Source organism: Heterocephalus glaber, unplaced genomic scaffold (genome assembly GCF_053883595.1).
Source record: "Heterocephalus glaber isolate CG9 unplaced genomic scaffold, H.glaber_assembly_v1.0 deba00000071, whole genome shotgun sequence".
Lineage (NCBI taxonomy): Eukaryota > Metazoa > Chordata > Mammalia > Rodentia > Bathyergidae > Heterocephalus > Heterocephalus glaber.
Window position 1 is genome coordinate 18625099 of NW_028258137.1, and position 21749 is coordinate 18646847.

General features: G+C 54.7%; 2 protein-coding genes and 1 non-coding gene across 9 annotated transcripts in view; 1 reads left to right on the top strand and 2 right to left on the bottom strand.

Annotated features, from left to right (window-relative positions):
* The window catches only part of Atp6v0d1 (ATPase H+ transporting V0 subunit d1), a 49769-nt gene extending 34581 nt beyond the window's left edge, over positions 1-15188 (top strand). The window contains exons 2-9 of one of the 6 annotated variants that reach the window (XM_021256863.2): positions 515-686; positions 8983-9161; positions 10467-10546; positions 13934-14011; positions 14086-14307; positions 14418-14495; positions 14592-14784; positions 14907-15188. In XM_021256863.2, the coding sequence (XP_021112522.1) occupies positions 515-686; positions 8983-9161; positions 10467-10546; positions 13934-14011; positions 14086-14307; positions 14418-14495; positions 14592-14753 (971 nt within the window). In that variant the 3' untranslated portion in view covers positions 14754-14784; positions 14907-15188. Of the gene's footprint in view, positions 1-514; positions 687-8982; positions 9162-10466; positions 10547-13933; positions 14012-14085; positions 14308-14417; positions 14496-14591 lie in introns of all 6 variants that reach the window. The other 5 variants (XM_021256864.2, XM_087181009.1, XM_087181029.1 and 2 more) reach the window with 5 other exon arrangements.
* A 463-nt stretch (positions 15189-15651) lies between these two features.
* Positions 15652-21354, bottom strand: Hsd11b2 (hydroxysteroid 11-beta dehydrogenase 2). Of its 2 annotated transcripts, none has more exons than XM_004843034.4 (5): positions 20972-21354; positions 17538-17750; positions 17238-17423; positions 16902-17039; positions 15652-16717 (listed from the first exon to the last, which is right to left on the bottom strand). In XM_004843034.4, exons 1-5 carry the CDS (start codon positions 21234-21236, stop codon positions 16302-16304), a joined length of 1218 nt encoding a protein of 405 aa, XP_004843091.1. In that variant the 5' UTR covers positions 21237-21354; the 3' UTR covers positions 15652-16301. The 2 variants fall into 2 exon arrangements, with proteins under 2 accessions (XP_004843091.1, XP_004843092.1); XM_004843035.4 differs by lacking the exon at positions 20972-21354 and adding an exon at positions 19198-20177.
* On the bottom strand, positions 15881-15987 carry LOC147830640 (U6 spliceosomal RNA). Its single transcript, XR_015449635.1, has one exon. It is a non-coding gene; the product is annotated as a U6 spliceosomal RNA (small nuclear RNA).
* Positions 21355-21749: the final 395 nt, after the last annotated feature.

Genomic DNA, 21749 nt, shown 5'->3' on the forward strand with positions numbered 1-21749 from the left:
GTCCCTTTTTATTCATAACTGCCCTGCTGGTGTTCCTATACACTTCCTCATCCCTGCCCTATGCTGTGGTCCAACCTAGCATGGCCTTCTCTGTTCAGGCCTATTTTGGTGCCCACTCCCCTGAACTCCCACAGTTTTGGTCATCTTTCTTTTATATGTCTGTGTGGCTTGCCTTTCCAACCCTGAGGCCCTAGAGGGCAGGGCCCATGATATATTCTGCTCTAGGTTAGGACCTCAATGTGAATAGTACCTTGGGTTGAGGTTTCCCAATCTTGTCATCTTGTGGCACAGTTATTATACTTGTGCTTGTACTCCTGGGCCAGTAGGCTGGCTGATGGGTCTGGTGAATTTCCAGGGCTTCATTCTGCATGCCAACAGGGAGATAGAAGTCAGGGTAGCAGCAGGACACAACTGCAGGGCAGAGTTTGGCTGTAGAATTGGGTGGGGATGGGCACTTGGGGTACTGGGAGAGGTTTAGCAAGGTGAGCCCTCAACCTCTACCCTTGTATTTCAGACTTGAAGTTGCACCTACAGAGCACAGACTACGGCAACTTCCTGGCCAACGAGGCCTCGCCTCTGACAGTGTCAGTCATCGATGACCGGCTCAAGGAAAAGATGGTGGTGGAGTTCCGCCACATGAGGAACCATGCCTATGAGCCACTTGCCAGCTTCCTGGATTTTATTACGTGAGTAAGCTTTGCAGTGCTGGGCAGGGTACCTATACCTACAGGAGCTGGCCCCAGTGTGGCTTAGGCCAGCTGCCTTTATGCCTCTGTCAGCTGTCAGACCTGATGACAAGCTCTATCAGCCAGCTGTCATCAAGCACTCCATTCAGAGTCCTCCCAGGCTTTGTAAATGGACAGGCCATTCAACAACTCTGAACCTGCAGGTTACAACCTGTAAAGTGGAGTCACCAGCCCCTTTCCCCGGTGTTGTAGAGATTGGACTAGGGAAGATGAGAGTCTTCTTTTTTTTTTTTCACTTACCTTGCAGCATCCACACTGAACACTCACCAGACCCAGTCTCCCATGCTGACACCAAGGTTCAGGATGTGAACAGAGCTTTGAAGAGACTGGTTGTTAGGATAGGCTATCCAGGCCCTCTGGCTCTGTCTGGGCTGAGGTCCATTCTCTAATCTGTCCACTCTCCATCTAATCATAGCCACAGTTTCAGGGAGATGGGGTAAGGGTATGGATTAGGGAGGGTTGAACGCCCTGCTGTCTTTCCCAGTTCTGGCCCAAGCCTCCAGGTGGGTGCCCCTGTTTATAACCCTTGGCCAAGTTTCTCTATCATGACTCTTTGGGGGCTGAGGGTGGGGTTACTCTCCTTGCACTAAGTTCCTTGTGAAGCTGAGTCAAGGAGAGGACCCTGAGACCTACAGGTTGAAGGAGGGCACTTGGACTTTCTATATACCATATGTGCACAGGGAGGTAGAGAGGCTCCATCTGCAGGGGTGGCACAGGAACCATGAGCCAAGACCCGGTGGACAAAGAAATAGCCCTAGGCCAGGTGGCTGCTCCATGCAGGTCATGAGCAGAGGCATAATCAGTGTTCAGTCTCTGTGAGCATGCTCTGCATTGGTAGCACGTGAGTGGTGTTCTAGAGAGGCGTTTCCCTGCACTCTTCTGGGTGTTGTCTAGCTTTTTCCATTCCCTGATTATGGTGTTCCTACCCTCTTCCTTAAGAACAGGCACACCTCCCTGTAGGGGTACGGTTAGATGCCTGCCCTCTGGCCTGATTGCTACCTCCAAGGAGTAGCCACTGACACAAGATCTACTTGCTCAAACAGGGGCTTTAGGCAGAGGATTCCATCCTCAGGTAAAAGCCACAGGCTGGGATACCTACAGGGCTCAGGAAACCTGCCCAAGCTGGGAAGCAGGCCCTCTCCTGGCCATAGGCCTCCTTTGCCAGTCTTCTTGCTGTCCTCGCTAGGCCCATACCCACACTGCCTTGGTCCCTATTGGCACATTGGCACACACCTCCTGGGGCAAGAGGCTAGAGATGGAGTATGTCCCATGCTATTGCATGGGAGATGGAGGTTACACTGCAATGTGCCATCTTTCACCCAACCCTTGGCCTGGGTCTGTGTGTCCCCTGTTCCAAGGCCAGAACCGAGGATATACCAGGAAGCAGTCCATTTATTGCCAGAGCCCAGCCTTTATCTTCAGTTTATTTGCACAAGGCTCTTTCAGCTTCCTGGTGAATGTTCCGGTCTTGCCAGCTAGGCTAGCCAGGGGAAGCCTGACCCCATGCCAGTGGTCAGAGGGTAGATTTCATCTTTCTTGCTGCCCACTTGCCCACCTGCCTGTGCATCTAGCCCCCTGTCTGTCTTGGTGTCAGCCTGCCAGGCCACAAAACTAAAGAGGGCTCTGAGCAGGTCTAAGACAGAGCTGCCGCCAGCTCTTTCCTGTAGGTTGGCTGCAAGCACCAAGTGTATTTAAAACAGCCAAGCACTATCCTGTGGCAGGCTGTCTGAATCCACCACTTTCCCCGCCCCTTCCATTCATGGGTGATTGTGGCTTACAGCCTTCTTGTCCACTTACTCCTGCCCTCACTTGGGGAGAGCTCAGCGACCACGTGTAAGCCTGTCTGAGTCTGTGGCTGCTTGTTCTCTGACCCCGTCATCTCCAATGACCTGCTTTTCTGCTACTCTGCTCTCCAGTTCAGCCATCCCCACTGATGGCTGCCCAAAGCCCTGTCACCACCTGGAACCGCTCCACCCCTGAAATTGCTGAGTCAGGCACCCCTCTCTACCAACAACCTTAATTTCTCCAACCCACTCTTTGGTCCCTTGGGGGACACAGGTTCCAGACTCAGCAGGACACTGGCCCTACTTCCCCTGCTACCCTACCCCTCTGTCTTCATTTCCCGCCCTCTGCAGCTGAGGTTCCCTGGTTCATCATTCGAGCTCTCTTCTGCCAGCATCCGCTGCTCTCTTGGCCGCCGGACTTATGGTCCCACCCAGCTGGCGGCCCCCCAGCCCTGGAGGAGTCCCAGCAGCCTCCATCCTGGAGCTGCCCTACCCCCACCTCCACTGCTGGGAGCAAAGCTGGGGAAGCCGGCTGTTAGGCTGGAGGGGTCATCCCTGCTGCCAGACCTGCATGTGCACCCAGTCAGTTAGCTTCAGCTTGTCTTTGCCCAGGGGCCAACCTGGGAGTTGCTGTCCCAACTCAGCATCCTGCAGCCTCCCACCAATGGTGAGAAGACCATCTCCCCATCTTAAACATCATCCTTCTCTCCCAGCCTCCTCTCTGGGCAGATGGCCCACTTCCTTCTTCAGAAAGACAATAGAAGCCAGTATGCCTCTCAGCACTGCTTCTGCACTCTGCCCCTGAACCCTACTCCAATGGAAGAAGCACCCTCCTTACTCTGAGACCCTTTCACCAGAATTCTGAGACCCCTTACCCTACTCCCTGGACCCTGAGTGAACACTCATACCTGTCTAGACAGCCGCTTTGCCTTGTACATCCCTCCCTTTACTTCCTAACACCATTCTCCAAATCTCTTAACACCATCACAGTCCCATCTTGTGGGACCTAAACTTTCACATTCCCTATCTGTTCTGTTACCTCCACTCTATCCCTCGAGCCTCTGGTTAACTTCCAGAAGCCCATCACTCCACAACAAGGCCCTGGCGTGGGTCACACCTGGCCTTCATGTAGCCATGGTCTGCAGACCTGGCTTCTGGATAGTGTCCAGCCCCCAGCAGTCTCCCTTCATATTCTTTCTGTCACTTAACACCTATCTCCCTGACTGTTCTTCCTCCTCCACTCTGCCCCATTAGGTCATCCGAGGCATAAGAAGTATTGCAGAAAAGAAGGAAAGCCTTCCTTGAGATCTGTGCCGGGAGCTCCCCAGACTAGGGATTCATGCCCTGAGGAGGCAGCTACTTGGCTGAGGGAAAAAAGTATTTTATGGAAAGAATTAGGAGAGGGGGCTCCAGGTTGAGGGAACTATACATGTTCTGAGTGGTGAACATGGAGTCTGACCCTGTACCCCTACAGAAAGCTACTCTAGAAGTGCCCAGAGGACATACCAAAGAGGAGAGTACAGTCCTCCGGGAGGGAGAAGCATCGGCTAGAGACCAATCCTGAGCTATTGCCGTGTACAGACAAAGCTGGCTCAGCTGGGGATAGAGGTTGACTGTAGAGCTCACTCCATCCCCCAGAGACCCTCTACCTTTAGAGCTGCCCCAGTTGGCCAGAACAGGCTTCTGCAGGAGATGTTGAGTTTCCTGTTCCTAAAGGTGTGCAAACAGAAGCTGGTCAAGGCCTCCTCTGCCTTTCTATGTGAGACAGTATCCAGTGCTTGTGTAGATCCCAGCCAGCCTGCAGCCAACACACACAGCCAGTACCTGCTCTGGACCAGACCCAGGGTCAGAAGGAAATGCATGGATATAGGGTGATGGTATAGACAGAGCCTTGAGAGGCCTGGGCAGCCTCAGCAAACAGGACTGGGGTCACAGGTGGTTTCTCAGCATTGGGAAGACTCCAGGATCAGGTGGGGATGCAGAGGTCATTTGAGAGAGTGGGTGGTCATAGTGAAGCCAGCTGCCTGGTGTAGGCCCAGCAGCCTAAGTGAGCTAGGTTCCCCTGAAGTAGACTGCCAGTGTGGAGTCTTGAGATGAATCAGCTCAGTTTCATGGTGCTAACATGTTAATATGTCATTGTATTAGCTCAGTGGTTCCAGCACCTGCCTCGCAAGTGCAAGGTCCCAAGTTTGATGCCTGGTACCAAAAAAACCCAAAAAACCAAAATATGTCATTGTACCAGGGGCTTCTGCCAGACCCAGCCATTAACTCTGTGCATCTTGGGATAGAGCCTCTATTTGGGCTTTTGGGCCTTGAGGAGAACTTGATCTGGATCATTCCTTTTTTTCCTGTAGGAGAGTTGGGATCAGAAAAGAAGTTGGGAAAGTTGCTTGTGGGAGAAGTGAGCCTGGTCTCTGGGGACTCCCAGTTGGGCCCTAAAGGGCTCTGTCCTTGTATGAGTGAGCCTTCCTGACAGAAGCTTTCCCAGTGTGTAGCACCTACCTGCAACTGAGGTGCCTATTGACAGCCTGGGCATGGGAAACCTGCACAAACCTGCCAAGCTGGAAACCTGCAGCAACTTAGGGAGCTGAGGTCCCATATTTCTCCTGTGTCAGGGGTCTCACTGCCACCAGCTGGAGTGGGCAGCTTGAGGAAGGCTTTGTTCCAGGACAGTGGCTTCAAGTGCCCAGTGACACTGCCATTCTCCCCAGGACCTGTCACTCCCACCTTGCACCCTGGTGGATCACAGAAAGGCATCAGATTTCCATGGGCCTTCCTGTCCTGCTCTCCAGCCCTCATTGGCTGAGTCAAACTTGGTTTCTGGGTGGACTGCAGGTCTCTGCAGCCTGCGGCTATGGTTTTGGGTCCTAGACTAGACTTGGTCACTGCCTGAAGGAGAGCCAACACTTAACACTGTTCTGGACTTCAGGGGAGGACCTGGCGGGGGGAACCCAGGAGCTCAAGGTTAATGCTCAAATTGGGGGAAGTCCCCTTGGGCTTCTGAAGAGGAGAAAAATTTTAATGAGATGGTCAGAGCCTCACTAGCTCTGTCAAATGGCATGCTTCATTTATTCTGATTCCAGAAGGGAAACCAAGACTGAAGAGGTGGTGTGCTGATGCCACTCTACCCTGGACAGGCTTTTTAGAAACCTGATGTAATTGAGCATAGATGCTAGCAGCTCATGGGAGCCCCTTGTGGGGACTGTGAGTAGACTGCTGGCTGGGGTTCAACCCAGTCATCATGGCCAGTGCCAGGTCTGCCCCAGGGCTGAAAAGCCTTGCCACTCCAGCAGGTGGCACCAAAGGGCACATGGAGAGGAAGAGTTGACTAGGGACTCTAAAGGCTTCTTAGAGGAAGTAGCTTCCTAAACTCCATCCTGAGCCTTTTGGGCACCCATTTGGGAGACACTGGGCAAAGGAGAGCCTCTGGGCAGAGGAATAGACTCTCCAACCCCCACCCCACAAGGGCCTCTTTGGCTTGGTGAGCAGTCGACCATCCACTCCCCAGCTGTCTTCCCCTGGAGGGAGACGCTGACCAGCTGGAACCTTATTCTCTCCTACTGAGGCCAAGTGAGGGGAAGAATGGTGGAGTGGCTCTCTGGGGGGGAGGGAGGCAGCTGCTAAAGCCAGGCGAGGAGGAGGAGGGTTTCCCTGCCTGCTGAAGGCCTCAGCCTTGTAGGAAGGTATGTGGCTGGGCCACATCATCCAAGCCTGTCCTGCCTCCCTTCTCCCAGAAAAGAAGATTCTGACCCCTCTGCTGCAACAGCTTTGCAGTTGGCCCAGAGGGAGGGAAGTGCTGGGCCTGGCACAGGATCATCCAAGTCTGGCCTGGCTTGGATAGAAGGGGGCCTTGGATGGGGTTGAGTGGCATGATTGTGAGTGGCCCTTTGCTTGGCCTAGCATTTCCTTCTATGCCTTACTAAGGCTTATAGCAAGTGATGCTTAGGGGAACCAAAAAGGGGGGTGTTCTACCCTCCTCCACATGTGCTGTCAGGGCTGAAAAGTGAATCATAGCTGGCCTGTTCCACATCACTAGAGGGACAGCAGTAAGCCAGACAGCAGCGTCTTCCCACAGGGCCCTCCTCTGAGACTGGCCAGGATCCTTAGAAGTGCCACGGCACTTCCTTTGAGCCTTGACCCCAGCCTTGTCCTCAGCCTAAACAGTTACCCTGAGTAGTGGGCGGAAGGAGGAGGGAGGTTTAGAAAGAGGAGACTAGCTTGTAGGGATCCCTCTGAGAAAACAAAGCTAATGAGGAGTGGAGAGCCAGGGCATGGAGCGTTGGACATGGGTGGAGAGATATGGACAGTAGCTGTAGGAACAGAGCTCCTCTGCCTTATGTTGTGAAAGGGCCTGGTTCTGACCCCCTCTGGGCCTTTCTGCCTTAACAGTGAGGCTAGTTGTTGGGGGAATCACTCAGATAACATGAGTACAAGGGATGTACCATTGTCTTTCTCCATGTCTGAAAGACGTGAAAGCATTAAAGAACATCCGTAGGCTCAGGGGCAGGTCTTTGTGGCTGTCTCAGGGAGCGTGATGGCTACAGTGGGGCTGAATGGGGTGCAGGTGCAGTGTTGAAGGGTAGTGGGCATATCCTGGGGTACGTGAGATGGATGCAGGAGGTGTCAAGGGCAGGAGGCTGTGTTGCCCAGAGAAGGTGCAGGCTGGAGCTGGAAGCCAAGGCACAAAGCTCTGGTGGGTTCTCTGCAGTCTTTCCTTCCAGCTCCATGGAGTTGAGGAAATGAGGCTGGCCATATGGGCCTCTTGGCTTGCAGCTGCAAATGGGCTCTGCCTGAGGCCCTGAGTCTGGGGGGATGTCTCTTCTCAGTGCACATCCTGTAGCTGACCCAGCCAGACTGAGGATGGAGAGAGGGCAGCTGCCTGGCCCTGGGCCCAGGAGAGCAGAGGTCATAGCAGGGCGCCAGGCTGGGTGGGAGCTGAGGGAGTGCGCAGAAAGCAGGAGGAGTAGGGTTCAGACCAGGACAGGAGCTGGAGCCTCCTCTTGCTGCCTTCCTGGAGGGCCCGGTGGGAGCACCCCAAATAGCCATCCCTGGGCCACTACCTCCCTCCTTTTGGTCCCTTGGTACTGGAGGCTTCCTCTTGCCAGGGCTTTCCCTCACAGCCTCAGCACTGGGTGCTCGTGATCCTATCACAAGGTAAGAGTCTACCTCTTGGCCACCCAGAAACCTGGATGAGACCTGTGCTCAGGGCCCAACTCAGAGCAGTAACCTCCACTTAGCTCTCACCCTTCCACGACCCCAGCCTGGGCTTTGAGGACATTCCCCTGAGGCCTCATGCAGCTGTCTTGTGCCCTGAGTTCATCCCTGGTGACAGGCTGAAAGATAATTGTGGCTACTGCAGCTTGTGTCTGGGGCCCTCTTGTTTTTATCTCCCCCACCCCACCCCAGAAATGACTGCATAGAACTCTGCCCTAGTCCCTTTGGGGCCATGTTGTTTGGTTAGAGTCAGAGCTTTGTCCTTTGCCAAGTCTGAACTGGGAGGCCCCACTCTCCCCAGCTCCATGGCCCGCTTTGCTACCCATTGACTCTCTGGAGCTGGCCTCCTGGAGGAGTCTAGGGAAGCCCAACCTGTCAAATCCTGAGTATCATCCAGCCCCCTGGCCTCAGCCCCTAGGGAGGAAAACGCTTTTCTCTTTTTGGAGCTGGGCTATGCAGGTCTGCCTGACTCAGACCTTCATTCCAGAGGGGGCTCCACCAGCTCCTCCTTGGTATTTCCTGGGGAAGCTTCTTCCCACCCCCTCCTCATCCTTTCCTCTCTTCCCCCCAAGGAGGCAGAGTCTCCCAAACTCCCTGTTTACATCTGTCTAATAGATCCTCAGTGCTTGAGATGAAGACCCTAGCCTGGGCTAAGCCCAGCGTCCAGGTACCCTCCTGCTGGCAGCAGTTCCTGCTAATGGCTCTGCCTTTTCTCTCCTTCTGCCAGTCCTGACCATGTTCAGTTCCTCGAATGCGACCTCACTCAGTGAATGCCTCCAGGCGTTTGCACACATTGTCTTCTCTTCCCAGAACACACTTTCATCTCATAGTCCTTTTACCTCTCAGGCCCCTGACCACACCTGTCTCCGGGATAGGCTGCCTGCCTAACCTCCATGTGCCCATGATTCTTGTGTCCTGTTAGAACATTGTTCACACTGTGGGAGTATTACTTGTGTCCTAGTCCCTCAAAGGGGGATGAATCATCCATCTCTGGAAGGGAGAGGCCATGTCTGTCTTGTGCTTCTGGTGCTGGGGACAGGGTTGGAATCTTGAGAGGAATTTGGAGAGGGAGCCACCCAAGGATAGAGCTCTTAGCGCCTGTCTGCAACACCTATGGGCAAGCATACATTGTAAAGGAGCTGGTAGCCCTTGCAAGGCGGGGTCAAGGGCATGAAGCTGGGCAGGCCTTCTAAGTCCTTACCCCAGTGGGCTGCTCTGCTGTTGTCTGCTCCCCACAGTTACAGCTACATGATTGACAATGTGATCCTGCTCATCACGGGCACGCTGCACCACCGCTCCATTGCTGAGCTCGTACCCAAGTGCCACCCACTAGGCAGCTTCGAACAGATGGAAGCCGTGAACATCGCACAGACACCTGCTGAGCTCTACAATGCCATTCTGGTGGACACGCCCCTGGGTGAGCTGCTGTAGTAAAATAGAAGCTGGGCAGTATCTTAGCGTCAGGTCCTTAATGTGGGATTTGTGGACTGCCAGGGGTGGGGCAGCCCCCGAGCCAGAAAATGAGACCTTCCCACTGCTGTTGACCTTTATCCTTCCCTCAGCTTCCCTCTTTCACTCTCTCCTCCTCACTCCTACCCCCTTCCTTCTCCTTTCCTATTTTTTTCTGGGCCAGACCCTCTGGGTCAGACTGGAACATTCTAACTTTGGAAATAGTCTGGTTTCTCAAGATCCAGAATAAGAGATCTGAGCTCATAGAGAGGAGAGAGAGAAGGGCTTGGGTCCCTGGGAGTCCTGGGAGCTCTGACACTGGCCCCAAGCAGAGCCAGAGTAGCTGGCTGCCCAGGAGGCACAGGAGCAAACAGTTTTACTTTCCTCCACCAGGTAGGTCCCAGGGGCAGGTCAGACAGTGTCAGCAGGATGCAGGGTCCATGTCAGAGGCCAAGGAAGGGAGGGGAATCAGGAGCTTCCTGTAGGGCTCCGCCCTAGGCAGTGCTGACTTCTGCCTGCCCTGGAGGCTGTAGAGGAAGGATGAAGTCTGTAACCAGCTTGTACCCTCATAGCCAAAATCCTGAGCCCCAGGGTCCCACTTCAGGAAGCCACCAGAGTTGAACCCAGGGCCCTAAGCAGAGAAGTCCAAGCTGTACCTGTTGACCTAGTCTATCTGACTTTCTCAGCAACTCTGAACCAGCTCTGGGCTATTTGTGGCTTCTATAGTTTCTCAATTGGACAGACTACTGAGTCTGCAGGCCCTCTAGGTGGAGTGGGGCTGCTCTATCCTGCTCTGACCTCTCCTTCCAGCCCCATAGTAGCCCCCTGGGTCACTGGTTCATGCCCACTCAGCTGGTGCTCTCATTCCTTGTCCTAAGGAGGAGGCTAGTTTTCCAACTGTGGGCGTCAGGCCCCAACTCCACAGCTGCCCCTGGAGAAGGGAGCATCTCATGGCCTCTTATGCAAGCCTGTCTTTGGCATGGTCTGAACTTGGGTTGGCCCCAGCAGCGATTAGATCATGTTATGGCTGGCCGCCTCCTTTATAAATCAATTTTAGAGCAAGGAGGCAGGAAAAGCTCAGGTCAGTGCGCGTGGCCCAGAGTATTACTCTGCCACTTCCAAAGCAATATCTCAGGCTGGTTGGGGGTCCCCTAATACCTAGCCTAATGAGCCTTACAGCAGTGGCCCTCTGCCCTGGAGGGTGGTTGAGCCTCTGCAGGGTTCTTGCCTAAGCCACTTGCGCACCCCTCACACCCAGGTCTTTCCTCCCCAGCGGCTTTTTTCCAAGACTGCATCTCAGAACAGGACCTTGATGAGATGAACATTGAGATCATCCGCAACACACTCTACAAGGTAGAGCCCTGCACGAGCAGTGGGGGATTGGCCTGTTGGCGGGAGGTGACATGGGGTCGAGTGGGATGGTGATTTTTGTGAGGTGCTGGGACAGCTGCACCAGGCTCCTGTCCCGGGGGTTATCCAGTCACTCTCTGGCTCCTGTGATGGGTGCAAGGTTGCCTGGAACAGGTTCTCTATCCTTTGGTGCCTGCAGCGGGCTCAGATAAGATCAACAGGAGTGGCTGGCACTCTACCAGTTGGCCTGTCAGAGCTGGCTCCTGGTCAGCCACTCCCCCAGCATCCAGGAGGGTCAGGAGCCGCCACCCCGACCATAGCCATTGGACCTACCTGACCTGGGCTGTTGCCAGCCAGGAGAGGCATTTGAGCAGAGGCAGCAGTTTTTTCAGTTATAGTGGGAGGAGGGATCCAGCCAGGCATAGCCAGGTCCATATGACCTTTTTAGGTCCCCAAGCCCAGATCAAAACCACACCCCACTGTCCTTATCCCTATTCACCTTCTGCTTCATGCTGTGCTCTAGCATAGACTGACTGATCCCTGGGGATAGAGGGTGGGCTTGGGATTCCTGGGTTAGCACTGCCCTGGTCTGAAGTGGTTAAGAGTCAGGGTCCAGTTTGGTATGTTTGGGGCAGATTGAGTTCTGGCTGGTGTGAGGTACTGAGGTGTGGTGGGCTATATTCTGGAACATGGATCAGCAGTGGATATGCCTTGAAGGGGGGCACTGGGCAAGGGACCTGCTGGCCAAGAGACATGTAGACCTGGCCAGGAGACCTGCTGACCTAACCCCAAGAACATCCATCTATCCAGTCTCCACAGTGAGGGCAGTCTCCTCCCTTGTCAGAGCTAGCTGGCTAACATTCAGCTCAGCCTGAGCCTGGGGCCTCCAGAGGCCTGGGCCAGTGTGCAGTGAGAGTATGGTGGTAGGTGAAGGCCCTGCCTGGAGGTTGTGATGGTGTGGGCAGGGGAATAGCATATCCAGAAGGAAGGCCTGGAACATGAGCCAGGTTGCAAGTGGTTCGCTGTGGAAGTACAGGTTCCATCTGGATAGTAGGAGAGAGCTTTGGAGGAAGAGGTAGCCCCAGAGTCAAGTCACCCAGGGACTTGAATGCTAGCTCAGAAGTTTGTTTTGCCCTGTAGGCAGGGTCAGGAGGGAAAGTTTCCAGCATAGTGGAGTATGCTGAGAAAACCCCCTGTGGGTCTAACATGGAGGGCAGAGGAGAGACAGAAAGGTCATCCACCACTTTCATCTTCCAGACACTCCTGCCATGTTTTTGGGTTTTGTTTTTTTTTTTTGGTACCGGAGATTGAACTCAGGTCCTTCCGCTTGCACAGCAGGTGGCGAAACCACTGAGCTAAATCCCCGGCCCCTGTTTTTGGGTTTTTTTGGTACTGGGGATGGAACTCAGGACCTTGCACTTGTGAGGCAGCCGTGGCGCCACTGAGCTCAATCTCTGGCCCTCCTTTGGCATTTTAGGCACAATTGTCCCCATTTGTAAAATGAAGAAACTAAAGGCTCAGAGAAATGGGATGGTTGTCTAAAGTAAGTCACTGGCAGCACAAGGGATCACACCTGGCTCAGCTTGTTTGCAAAAGTGAGGATTCCCACCCACCCTGCTAATATGGAGGGAAGCCAACTTAGTAAGGGGAGGGAGAGAAAGAGAGACAGACAGAAAATGTGTGGAGGCATGCACACGCACACACACGCGCACACACACACACACACATGCTGTCCTTGTGCTCCCGCCCACCCAGCTGGCCTGTTGCCGTGTTCCTTGCCCCGAGACAGGGTAAGGGGTGTGGCTGTCCCCCCAGCCTCACCCACAGCCTCACCAGCCCTAACTGGTTTTAACTGGAGTCACTGGCAAGAGCTGCTGAGGCACCTGCTTGTAAACACTGACCCAACACTTCAGGCCCTGTGCCAGGACCGCCTGCCCACAAGCGATGTCCCAGCCCGATGGCCACAGATGAAAGATTAGGTGGACCCTCAGCCGCCTGATACATGGGAACTGTAAGCAGCTAGTGCAGCAACCATGAGCTGCCAGACTCCAGGGGACAGGGCGGAGGTGGGGAGGTGGGGAGGTGACCTTGGAACCTGGGTCTTGCCAGTTTCTTTAGTTGCCCTACCTGCCAGAAGAGGGCCTGTCCTGCATGCTTCCCAACCCTGAGGTCAGCCTCTCTGGCGAGCAAATGGATAGATAGCAGGTATGGAATCCAAGACTTGACTGGTGATCCCTACCCCGCCCCCCAGATAGGAACTGCAGGCCCCAAAAGTGTAGGTCTTGGGTTCTCAATATAGCCAGCTTGTCTGGTCCCAAGGGACTGACTCCTGGAGGGACCAAGAAGCACCTCCAAGTTATGGTAGTGGGGGTGGCATCTGTCTCTGATTCTTGGCAGTCCTTTATCCTGGACTCTATTCTCCCCTCCAGGCTGCTTACTCCTAACCTGTCCTAGTCTTTTGTTTCCTGTAGTCACCCTCAAGTTCTACCCTGAGGCTCAGCTTACTCAATGTTGTTAGCTGTGCTAGGCCTGGGCACATGGAAACCTGGGTCTTGTCTCATCTCTTGGAATAGCAGAGCCTATGAATCTAAGTCAGTCTGGAAGGCAGACCTCAGTGTAGAAAGCTTTTCATGCTTCCCAGGCCCCTCTTCCAACTCAAAAGAATAGATTCTATCTGTGGAGCCAGAGTTTCTGGAACCAAGCCACAGAATAGGTCCTGGGAGTCTTAAGTGGGGCCTGTAGGACCATGATGAACAGGTGTAGGGAAAGAAACCTGGCTGACTTTGTGAATGAGTGTTAGGAAGGACCTGGAGCCTGGACTGACCTGTCCTTCCCTCATGCCCAGCAGATTCAATTTGCCTGGGCAGGAAGTACTTGTTCCCACTAGTAGCCTGTGTGCCCAGCCATTGTACTGTGAGGCTGACGTCTGCATAGGCAATAGCCATTCTTTATCACAAACTGGCCTGACAATTTGGTTCCTGCTCAGTGATCCCTAGGAGCAGCCTGTGGGGTGGTAGGAGGAGGTGTTTTGCAAGGTAGGATGCAGCCATGGCCAGGGCACTTATTCCAGGCCATCTCTGAGGCTGAGGAAGAGAGATTTAGGGGAGAAGACAGAGGTCTGTCTGAGCCAGTCCTCTGAGAAGAGGGTGTTGGGAACATGCACCCTGAAGCAGGCAGTTGGCTGTTCTGTCACTCCTAGTTGGGAGGCAACAGGCTACTGCTGCTTGGCTGATTAACTGTTGGAATTGGTGATGTTTCAGGGGCTTTGCCATAGAATTGCCATGGCCAGTCCCTACCATGGAAGAGGTTGGGGAGGGGAGGAGGAAGCTGTGAGTAGGAGCCTTGCAGAGTCCCTCTGCTTACACTGAGCAAGCTCCATGCTCTGCACAGGCCTACCTGGAGTCCTTCTACAAGTTCTGCACCTTACTGGGCGGGACCACAGCTGATGCCATGTGCCCCATCCTGGAGGTGAGTGTCTACCCACACTCTTACCTGCTGGTCCCCACTAGCCCTACCCTGGAAGAAACTGCCAACTGGCTCAGGCTTCCTTTTCTTCCCTCTCTCCTTGCCTATGCACTGCTCTGCAGTTTGAAGCAGACCGTCGCGCCTTCATCATCACCATCAACTCTTTCGGCACAGAGCTGTCTAAGGAGGACCGTGCCAAGCTCTTTCCTCACTGTGGACGCCTCTACCCTGAGGGCCTGGCTCAGCTGGCTCGGGCTGATGACTATGAACAGGTCAAGAATGTGGCCGATTACTACCCGGTGAGTTCCCTGACTGACAGGATGGTGGGTGGCCATATTGGCACCATGTGCCCCTTCCCTAAGCACCTACCAGCACGTTCATGCTCATGTTTCCAACTGTTCTTGGCCAGGAATACAAACTGCTTTTTGAGGGTGCAGGGAGCAATCCTGGAGACAAGACCCTGGAGGACCGATTCTTTGAGCATGAGGTGAGCACAGGGCCTGCCCAGCATAGGGAAGAGTTGGTGGCTAAGGGCTGCCTTTGGCCTCAGCCACCTGTACACCACACCTGCCTCTGTCCACAGGTGAAACTGAACAAGTTGGCATTCCTGAACCAGTTCCACTTTGGAGTCTTCTATGCCTTTGTGAAGCTTAAGGAGCAGGAGTGTCGCAATATTGTGTGGATTGCTGAGTGCATTGCCCAGCGCCATCGCGCCAAGATCGACAACTACATCCCCATCTTCTAGCATCCTGACCCAAGGGTCCCAGGTGTACTGTGTATGTCTGTGTGTGCTGTGATGAAGCCCATGGCTCACCTGCCTACCCTCGGGTGGGTAGCACATTATTCTAGGGGCTGTGCAGCTTCCCTGACCCCCACCCCCATCTGGGACTGCTTTTAGGTCTGAAAAAGAGTTGGGCACTTCTTCCCTGACCAAGAATGGACCAAGACGCCCTCAGAGCAATGAGGCCCCATCAGCCCTATGTTTACAGCCACTGACATGTCTGAGAAGCATGTGGTCACCTTCATGTCCCTCCCTAACCTGAAAACCCTGGGGGCAGTAAGACCTTCCTTTCCCAGAGCTGTGGCCCATGGGAAAGATAGAATACGTGTATCCTTGGGGCATGGGGAAGGTAGTTCTCCCTCAGCTCTGGATCTGAGACAATAAAACTGCCCTCACTAAGTCCACTGTCTGTTGCCTCCTTTGGGTCCTAGTACCCCTCCCAGATCCCCAACTTCCCTCATGATCACCCTTGCTGAATTTACTCTGTGAAATCAGCAGTCCACATTCCTCAGGATCAGGGGATTACCTAAAGGATAGCCCCTAACTCTGGTGGAGCTCAAATGCAGAGAAAGGCCTGCAGAGCTGGGTCCTGGGGGCCTCCAGGACTCTCTTTAATTGTTTCACTGAGCCCTACAACTCTGTGATCATGATCATTATCCTCATTTCATTATGAAGAAACCCAGACAGGTATAAATGATTTGCCTGAGGTAAACGGAGAAGGGAGTATGTGAACCAGAGTATGCCAGGGGAGTCCAGTCAGGTCTGTGCCCAGAGCCCTGGTTCTCCTCCTCTATATCATACAGCCACATCCTGTCATCAGGTAACCAAGCAGTTACCCCCTCCAAACACTGCACCTCCTCCATTCTAGGAGAAATAAAAATTTATCTTTATTTAAAAAGTAGCAATCAGGCAAGTAAGGTATACAGCTTCCCTGTGGCTTGGAAGTGGGAAGCTGGGGTCCTAAGTCTTGAGCCAGTCAAGAGTCAGATGGGACACCCTGGAATTGTAGCACTGAGGCATTGGTGCCAAGAAATAATCCTGAGGGGGGTCCCCAACCCACCCAGCCACTCTTTGTTTTTTTTAATATATACAAAAATATGGAATGCTTCATGAATTTGCATGTCATCCTTGTGCAAGGGCCATGCTAATCATCTCTGTATCGTTCCAATTTTAGTATGTATGCTGCCGAAGTGAGCACCAGTCACTCTTAGTTTGCAGAGACACTGTCTGCAGGGTCCCAATGAAGGCTATAGCTAAATCTTGCACAAAACTCCCCATCCAGATGGATTCTCCAGCCTGCAGCGTAGAGTATTGTGTTCAAGAGGGTCTGTATGGGCCTACAAAGTAGTAGAGACCTAGAAGCTCCCTGGACATCCTCAGACTCTTGGGCCTGGACTGGGCATTGGGAGTGGGGCAGCTGAAGTTTGTTAGGCTAGGCTCTGGGGTTCAGAATGGCCAGGGGAGAGCCAAAGGCTCATGGAGCCTCATATGCTGGAGTAGCTAGCCCATAGCTCACCGAGCCACCACTGGGGAAGGGCCTGGGTTCAGGTTTGGGTTCTGGGTTGCATCCTGGGCAAGAGTAAGGCCAGGCTGGCCGGGCTGCAGTGCTCGGGGCACCCGGGGACCAATGAAAAAGGTCTGCAGGAAGCGGCGCCGCAGGCTCTCTGGCAAGTAGTAGTGAATGAAGTACATGAGCCCCATGCCGCGGCCTGGGTAATAGCGGCGGCGCGGCCGAGCTGCCAGCAGCGCGTCAGTGATGGCATCTGTAACTGGGCTGAGGTCAGGCAGTGCCTTGCTGAGTGAATTCAGGAATTGCTTGTGTGAGTACTCAATGTAGTCTTCACCATAGGCCTGTAGCAGCTCTTGGGGCAGGTTGGCCAGCAGCAGTTCTTTGCGTTGTTCCCAGAGGTTCACATTTATCACTGACTCTGGGGAAGGGGTGGCAAGGTCAGAGGGTGGTGAGCTAGGAGAGCCAGAGGCCACTGGTCTACACCTGCAGCCAAAGCTGTGCCTGTTTCTCAGACCTATCCCTGTCCCCATAAGATTATGCCCACCCCCTCGTTTCCCAGCTCCAGGCCCTATGCATGATCTACCCATAGCCCTAACCCTCACCTGTCTTGAAGCAGGCAGGCTGGATGACGCTGACCTTGATCCCCCAGGGAAGAAGTTCAGAGCCAAATAAGTCCATGAGTAGTACTATGGCTGCCTTGGAAGTTCCGTAGGCTGCCAAGCACGGATATGGCATGTCTCCTGGGGATAAAATGGGGAGTGAGCTGGGGATTTAGCTCAGTGGTGCTGCCCCCTGCCTCGAAAGTGCAAGGACCCGAGTTCAAATCCCCAGTAACAAAAAAGGGGGGGGGGTGAAGCAGATCACCCTTGGCCAGGAGCTCCCCAAATCCTCCCCCACCCCACCTCTGCTGCTGTGTCCCTGAGGGGGATGGCACTCACCTGCTGGACTGCCCAGCGTCACAATGCGACCCCTTGAGCGGCGCAGAAGTGGCAGAAGTCCCTTGGTTAGCGCAAGTACACCAAAGAAGTTCACCTCCATGCAGTTGCGGAATTTGGCCATTGGAGACAGCTCCACATCAGCCACTATGTCGTTAAAGCCTGCATTGTTGACCAGACCCCAGAGGCCTGAAGGCAGGGAGACAGGGAGTGAAGCTTTAGGTCAGCCCAGAGAAAACCCCGCAATCCCTGCTCTTTCATGCCTGCCTGGCCATGCCCTCCCCCAGGGAAGCCATGTCTGACCAGTGCTGGTGGTGTGGGCCTTGGTGAACTCCAGCACATGGCTGATGTCCTCTGGCTTGGTCAGGTCCATCTGCAGCAGCTTTAGGCGAGGGGAACAGGAGGCACGCAGCTCTAGGGCACCGAGGCTATTCAGGTCCAACACAGTGGCCAGCACCATGAAGCCCATAGCATCCAGTTTCTTGGCTGTCTCCTTGCCAAAACCAGTGTCACAGCCTGGTCAGGGCAGAGCAGTCAGTGAACTCCTACAGTGGTCCAGTGCAGCTTGAGACAACCCAAAGATCACTAGGGTGTGGGTGGCATCCAGGGCCCTGGACTCTTAATCCAGCAAAAGTCAAAAGTCAACAGTCTTCCCTCCTTCCCCCTCCCCATCTCTGCCAGACTTTGCCCTTCTAGCTGAGCCTTGAGCATCAACTCTGACAGCTGTCATTTCCCTGGACTCCCCATGGCTACTCCATCAAAGATGGTTTATAATCCTCACTTAAAGAAAAAACTGAGACCTAGTAATACTAATTTGATTCCCAAAGTCACCCAGCCAGCACAAAGGTCAAGACTATCCCAGGTAGGCCTGAGTCCCAGTCTGATGTCCTGATCCTACTCGTGATGTCCTGATCCTACTCCTGATGTCCTCCCTGGTTGATTTAGATCAGAGGTCATATGCAGTGTTACCCTTCCTTTCAGAGTCCCCTTGCCCTTCCTTCACCTGGACGCTGAAGCAGCCTCCTTGGTGGTCCTGTCCAGTCTTGCCCCCAGATATATCCTCTACCTAAGCAGCCAGAGGGATCTTTTCAAAAATGACAGTATCACTCTGCTGCTGAAAACTTTCCCAAGACTCCCTTCAATCCTCAGGACAAAGCCCAAGTTCTCTGGTACCATCATTCAGGACCTATCCAACCTGAGGACCCCCTCCCTTCCTAGTCTCAGCACTCCCTACTCTTGTTGCAGTCTCTGGGCAAGCAGAAGGCCCATTTTCGCCTTACTCCTGACCCCTTACAATGGGAATTCTAATCAGTGACAATAATGGGGTATTTTCTGAGCTGCAGGCCACTTGCCCCCAGGACAGTGCCCTGGTGGGGGAAGATGAGAACAGACCTGCATTTGAATGCCTTCCCACATCCACCTTGTGCCTGCCACAGCACTTAAATTCTCAGAGGCTTGCTTTCTGTGCTTTGGTATGCAGAGAGAACCACCAGACAGGACTGGTGCAGGGGTCCATCCTATCTGATTAGGACCAAGCTTCCTGACTCTGTGGGTGGCCAGTAAGGGCAGGGGGAGGGTCAGTGAGGGAAGAGGCTCTCTGGAGTACTAGCCACCAGCCCTGAGGTCCTGCTGAGCAGAAAAGCTATGGAGCAGCTCTGTTTCCGACTCCTGGACACTCAGCACCCGCTCCCATCTCTGCCCACTCCCTCTGTGGAGGCCCAGAACAAAGCTGGGCAGGGAGCTTGGAGCTGGGCCTTGTGTGACTGGGGATTGCCATCTTGTGTGAGTGTGTGTGTGTGTGTGTGTGTACTTTCGCACACATGTGTGTGCCTCAGCTCCCTCCCAGAGTAGACAGACCCTCTCCAGGGAAACTAAGGCCTTCCAGAGCCTCAACTCTGGAGTCCCGACATAGTCATCCATACTTTACATACCCTCTTGCTCACCCTCAGATACCTGTACATACCTCCAACTTGCCTGGATGTTTTCATGTGGGCTTAACCCCTGCTCCCCATCCATGCAAGGTGTGCAAGTGCATGCCCACAGGGCATCCAGCCATAGCCCAAACCCTGGCCCCATGGCTGAGTTCTTGAAGTGGCCTTGGCAAGCAGTTCTGGGGCATTCTCAGGGAGGGTGGGTGGCAGCTCTGGCAGGCATAAGACACAGTGCTCTAGGAAGGTGTGATGACTGAGGAAACCCTAGAGTTTTCAGGCATTGGGAAGCTACAAACCCGCTGGTGATGCTTACACAGGGATGGGATGGGCAGCCTTCTTCCTACACTTACACCCTGAGCTTTGCAACCGGAAATGAAGGAAGTCCTTCAGGTGGCCTGTTAAGGCAGCTCACAAATTAGATGACAGAAGGGGATCTGTCCTGTCCTGGAGGAGAGGGAAGATCGCACAACCTAGTCCCTGCTTCATACTGGGAAGATCTAGTGGCTTTCCTTCCTCAAACCCTTGAAACTGAGATCCCCTGAGGCTCCGCTGCACCCTGAACTCAAGTCAATCCCATTCAGCCTGAGTCCTGTTTCATCTCCTTCCTCTTTGCTGAAGCCTAAAGTCCTCATCGTTCTACTCTTACGTACCATCCCCCACATCAGCACCACCTGGCTTTTTAACTACCATTCAAGGCCCCACCCAAGGAACCTTCACATCCCACCACACTGCTAAACTAAACTGGTTATTCTGTCCCCTCCCAGGCAAAGCTTATTCTTACCTTAAGCCTTTGTCCCACACCCTTTCTTTGATCCATCTGTCTCCACATACCCTTCAGCTCAAGGATTTTCCCTTGAAGGAGTTCTAGCCCCATCTGATCATGCAGGGTCCCCTACTGGACTGAGGTCTTTTAGAAGCCAGTTTGCCAGCTGTCCCCCATCCAGGCTGTATGTAAGGGCAGAGCTCAGAGCACCTGTCCAAAGTTAGGGAAATTGGGGGAGAGACTCGGCCACCCCTCCCCCCATGCAATGCCCCCTGACCTTTCTCCCCCTCCCCATTTCCGCCTGGGTCTCCAGCCCCCCTTCCCCTTCCCTTCCTCTGGTGACAGATTTATCCCCTGCTCCGGACAAAGGGAGCTCAGCCAGGCAGCCAGAGGCACCTGAGCCTAGCTCTCCAAGACCTATTTCCTGGGCACTGAGGACCAGAAGGGATGGGAGTGAAGTGCACACCATGGACTGCTGCCTCAGCTGTTTGGCAGGGGGTGGCTGGGCCCAAGGGGCAGCTGAGTGCCCCCGTAGTGACCTCAAGCTTTTCTGAACTTCGAGGATTCCAGACGTTTGGAGGTGGGGGTGCAGCTCCTCATGTAAGCCCCTTCCTCTGGCCCCAGGGAATAGAATACAGGGTGTCCCATGTAGGGATTTCAAGCAGAGTTCAAGGGATGACTATCCTTCATCTCAGATCTTCCCAAGTCCCTCAGAGCACTGTCCCATGTCCCATGCCTGCTCTCTTGGCGAAAGGCATAACATAAACCATCAAACCCTAGCGCCACCCGGTTTCCTTAGAGCACCTGCCTACTGCCTACTTCTACACTTTTCCTCCAATACTTGCAGCAGCGGCAGGTAGTTAACCCGGACTTGGGGAGGTGCCCGGCGCTTCGGACTTGGCTTCTCCTTTGCTCCCAGGGGAAGGGGGTCGGACTCCTTTACTCCTGCTCTGAGGAGCCCCGCCCTGGCCATGCCTATGGGGAACCCTCCAGGTGTGCGATCCCACCCTCTTGCCTGGAATCCCCGCGCTCCGCGCACTCACCGGTGATGAGCACCGCGCGAGTGGCCACGGGCAGGCGCGGCGGGCGCGCCAGGCGGGACAGTGTGATCCACCCGGTGGCAGCCAGAACAGCGAGTGCGGCCGGTGGGGGCAGCAGGCGCTGGCACAGCCAGTCGAGCGCGGCCAGCAGCCCTAGTGCCGCCAGCAACGGGCTGCCCAAACGTAGGTCTGCGCGAAGCAGCTGCAGCAGCGCACGGGCCGCCACGAGCAGCCAGGCGCCGCCCGACGGCCAAGGCCACCGCTCCATGGCGGCCGGGCAGGCTGGGGTGGGGCGGGGCGGGGGCCGGGCTGGGAGCGAGGCGAGGGACTCGAGCCCGGGGCGCAGGGTGCAGGGGAACCCTGGCCTCGGGTGAGAAGGACACTCGCTTTCTCCGCTGGCCCGGGGACCAAGCTTATAAAGCGCCCCGGGGGCGGAGCGAGGGCGGGGCGGAGGCGGGGAGGGGTGGGGCTTTTTCACACTTCTCGGGCACCCCACGCCCGGCAGGTGCCCCCCCCACGGCCAGATCCGCTTTCAAATAAGCCGGAACAAAGTCCCAAGTTGCTGCCAGAGGAGGAGCCGCTCGCCTCAGGCTGCGCTGAGGACAGGGCTGGTCGGCCCAGCCGGAGTGCCCTGCATCCGCTTCACCCCTGAACCCCCACCCACACCCCCAGGGCCCTGAGCTGCCGCCCCCAGGTGAAAAACACACCCTGCTCACACTTGGCTTGGGACACCTGAGGACACCCACAACTTCATTCAGCACCTCACATTGATAGTACCCCC

Bases quoted from the DNA above. Each gene is read 5' to 3' on its own strand.
- Hsd11b2 (XM_004843034.4), bottom strand. From the start codon at position 21,236: ATGGAGCGGTGGCCTTGGCCGTCGGGCGGCGCCTGGCTGCTCGTGGCG. The intron at 17,751-20,971 runs GTGAGTGCGCGG...TGCCCTGACCAG, and splicing joins TCGCGCGGTGCTCATCACCG to GCTGTGACACTGGTTTTGGC. The intron at 17,040-17,237 runs GTGAGTGCCATC...TTTTATCCCCAG, and splicing joins GACGCTGGGCAGTCCAGCAG to GAGACATGCCATATCCGTGC.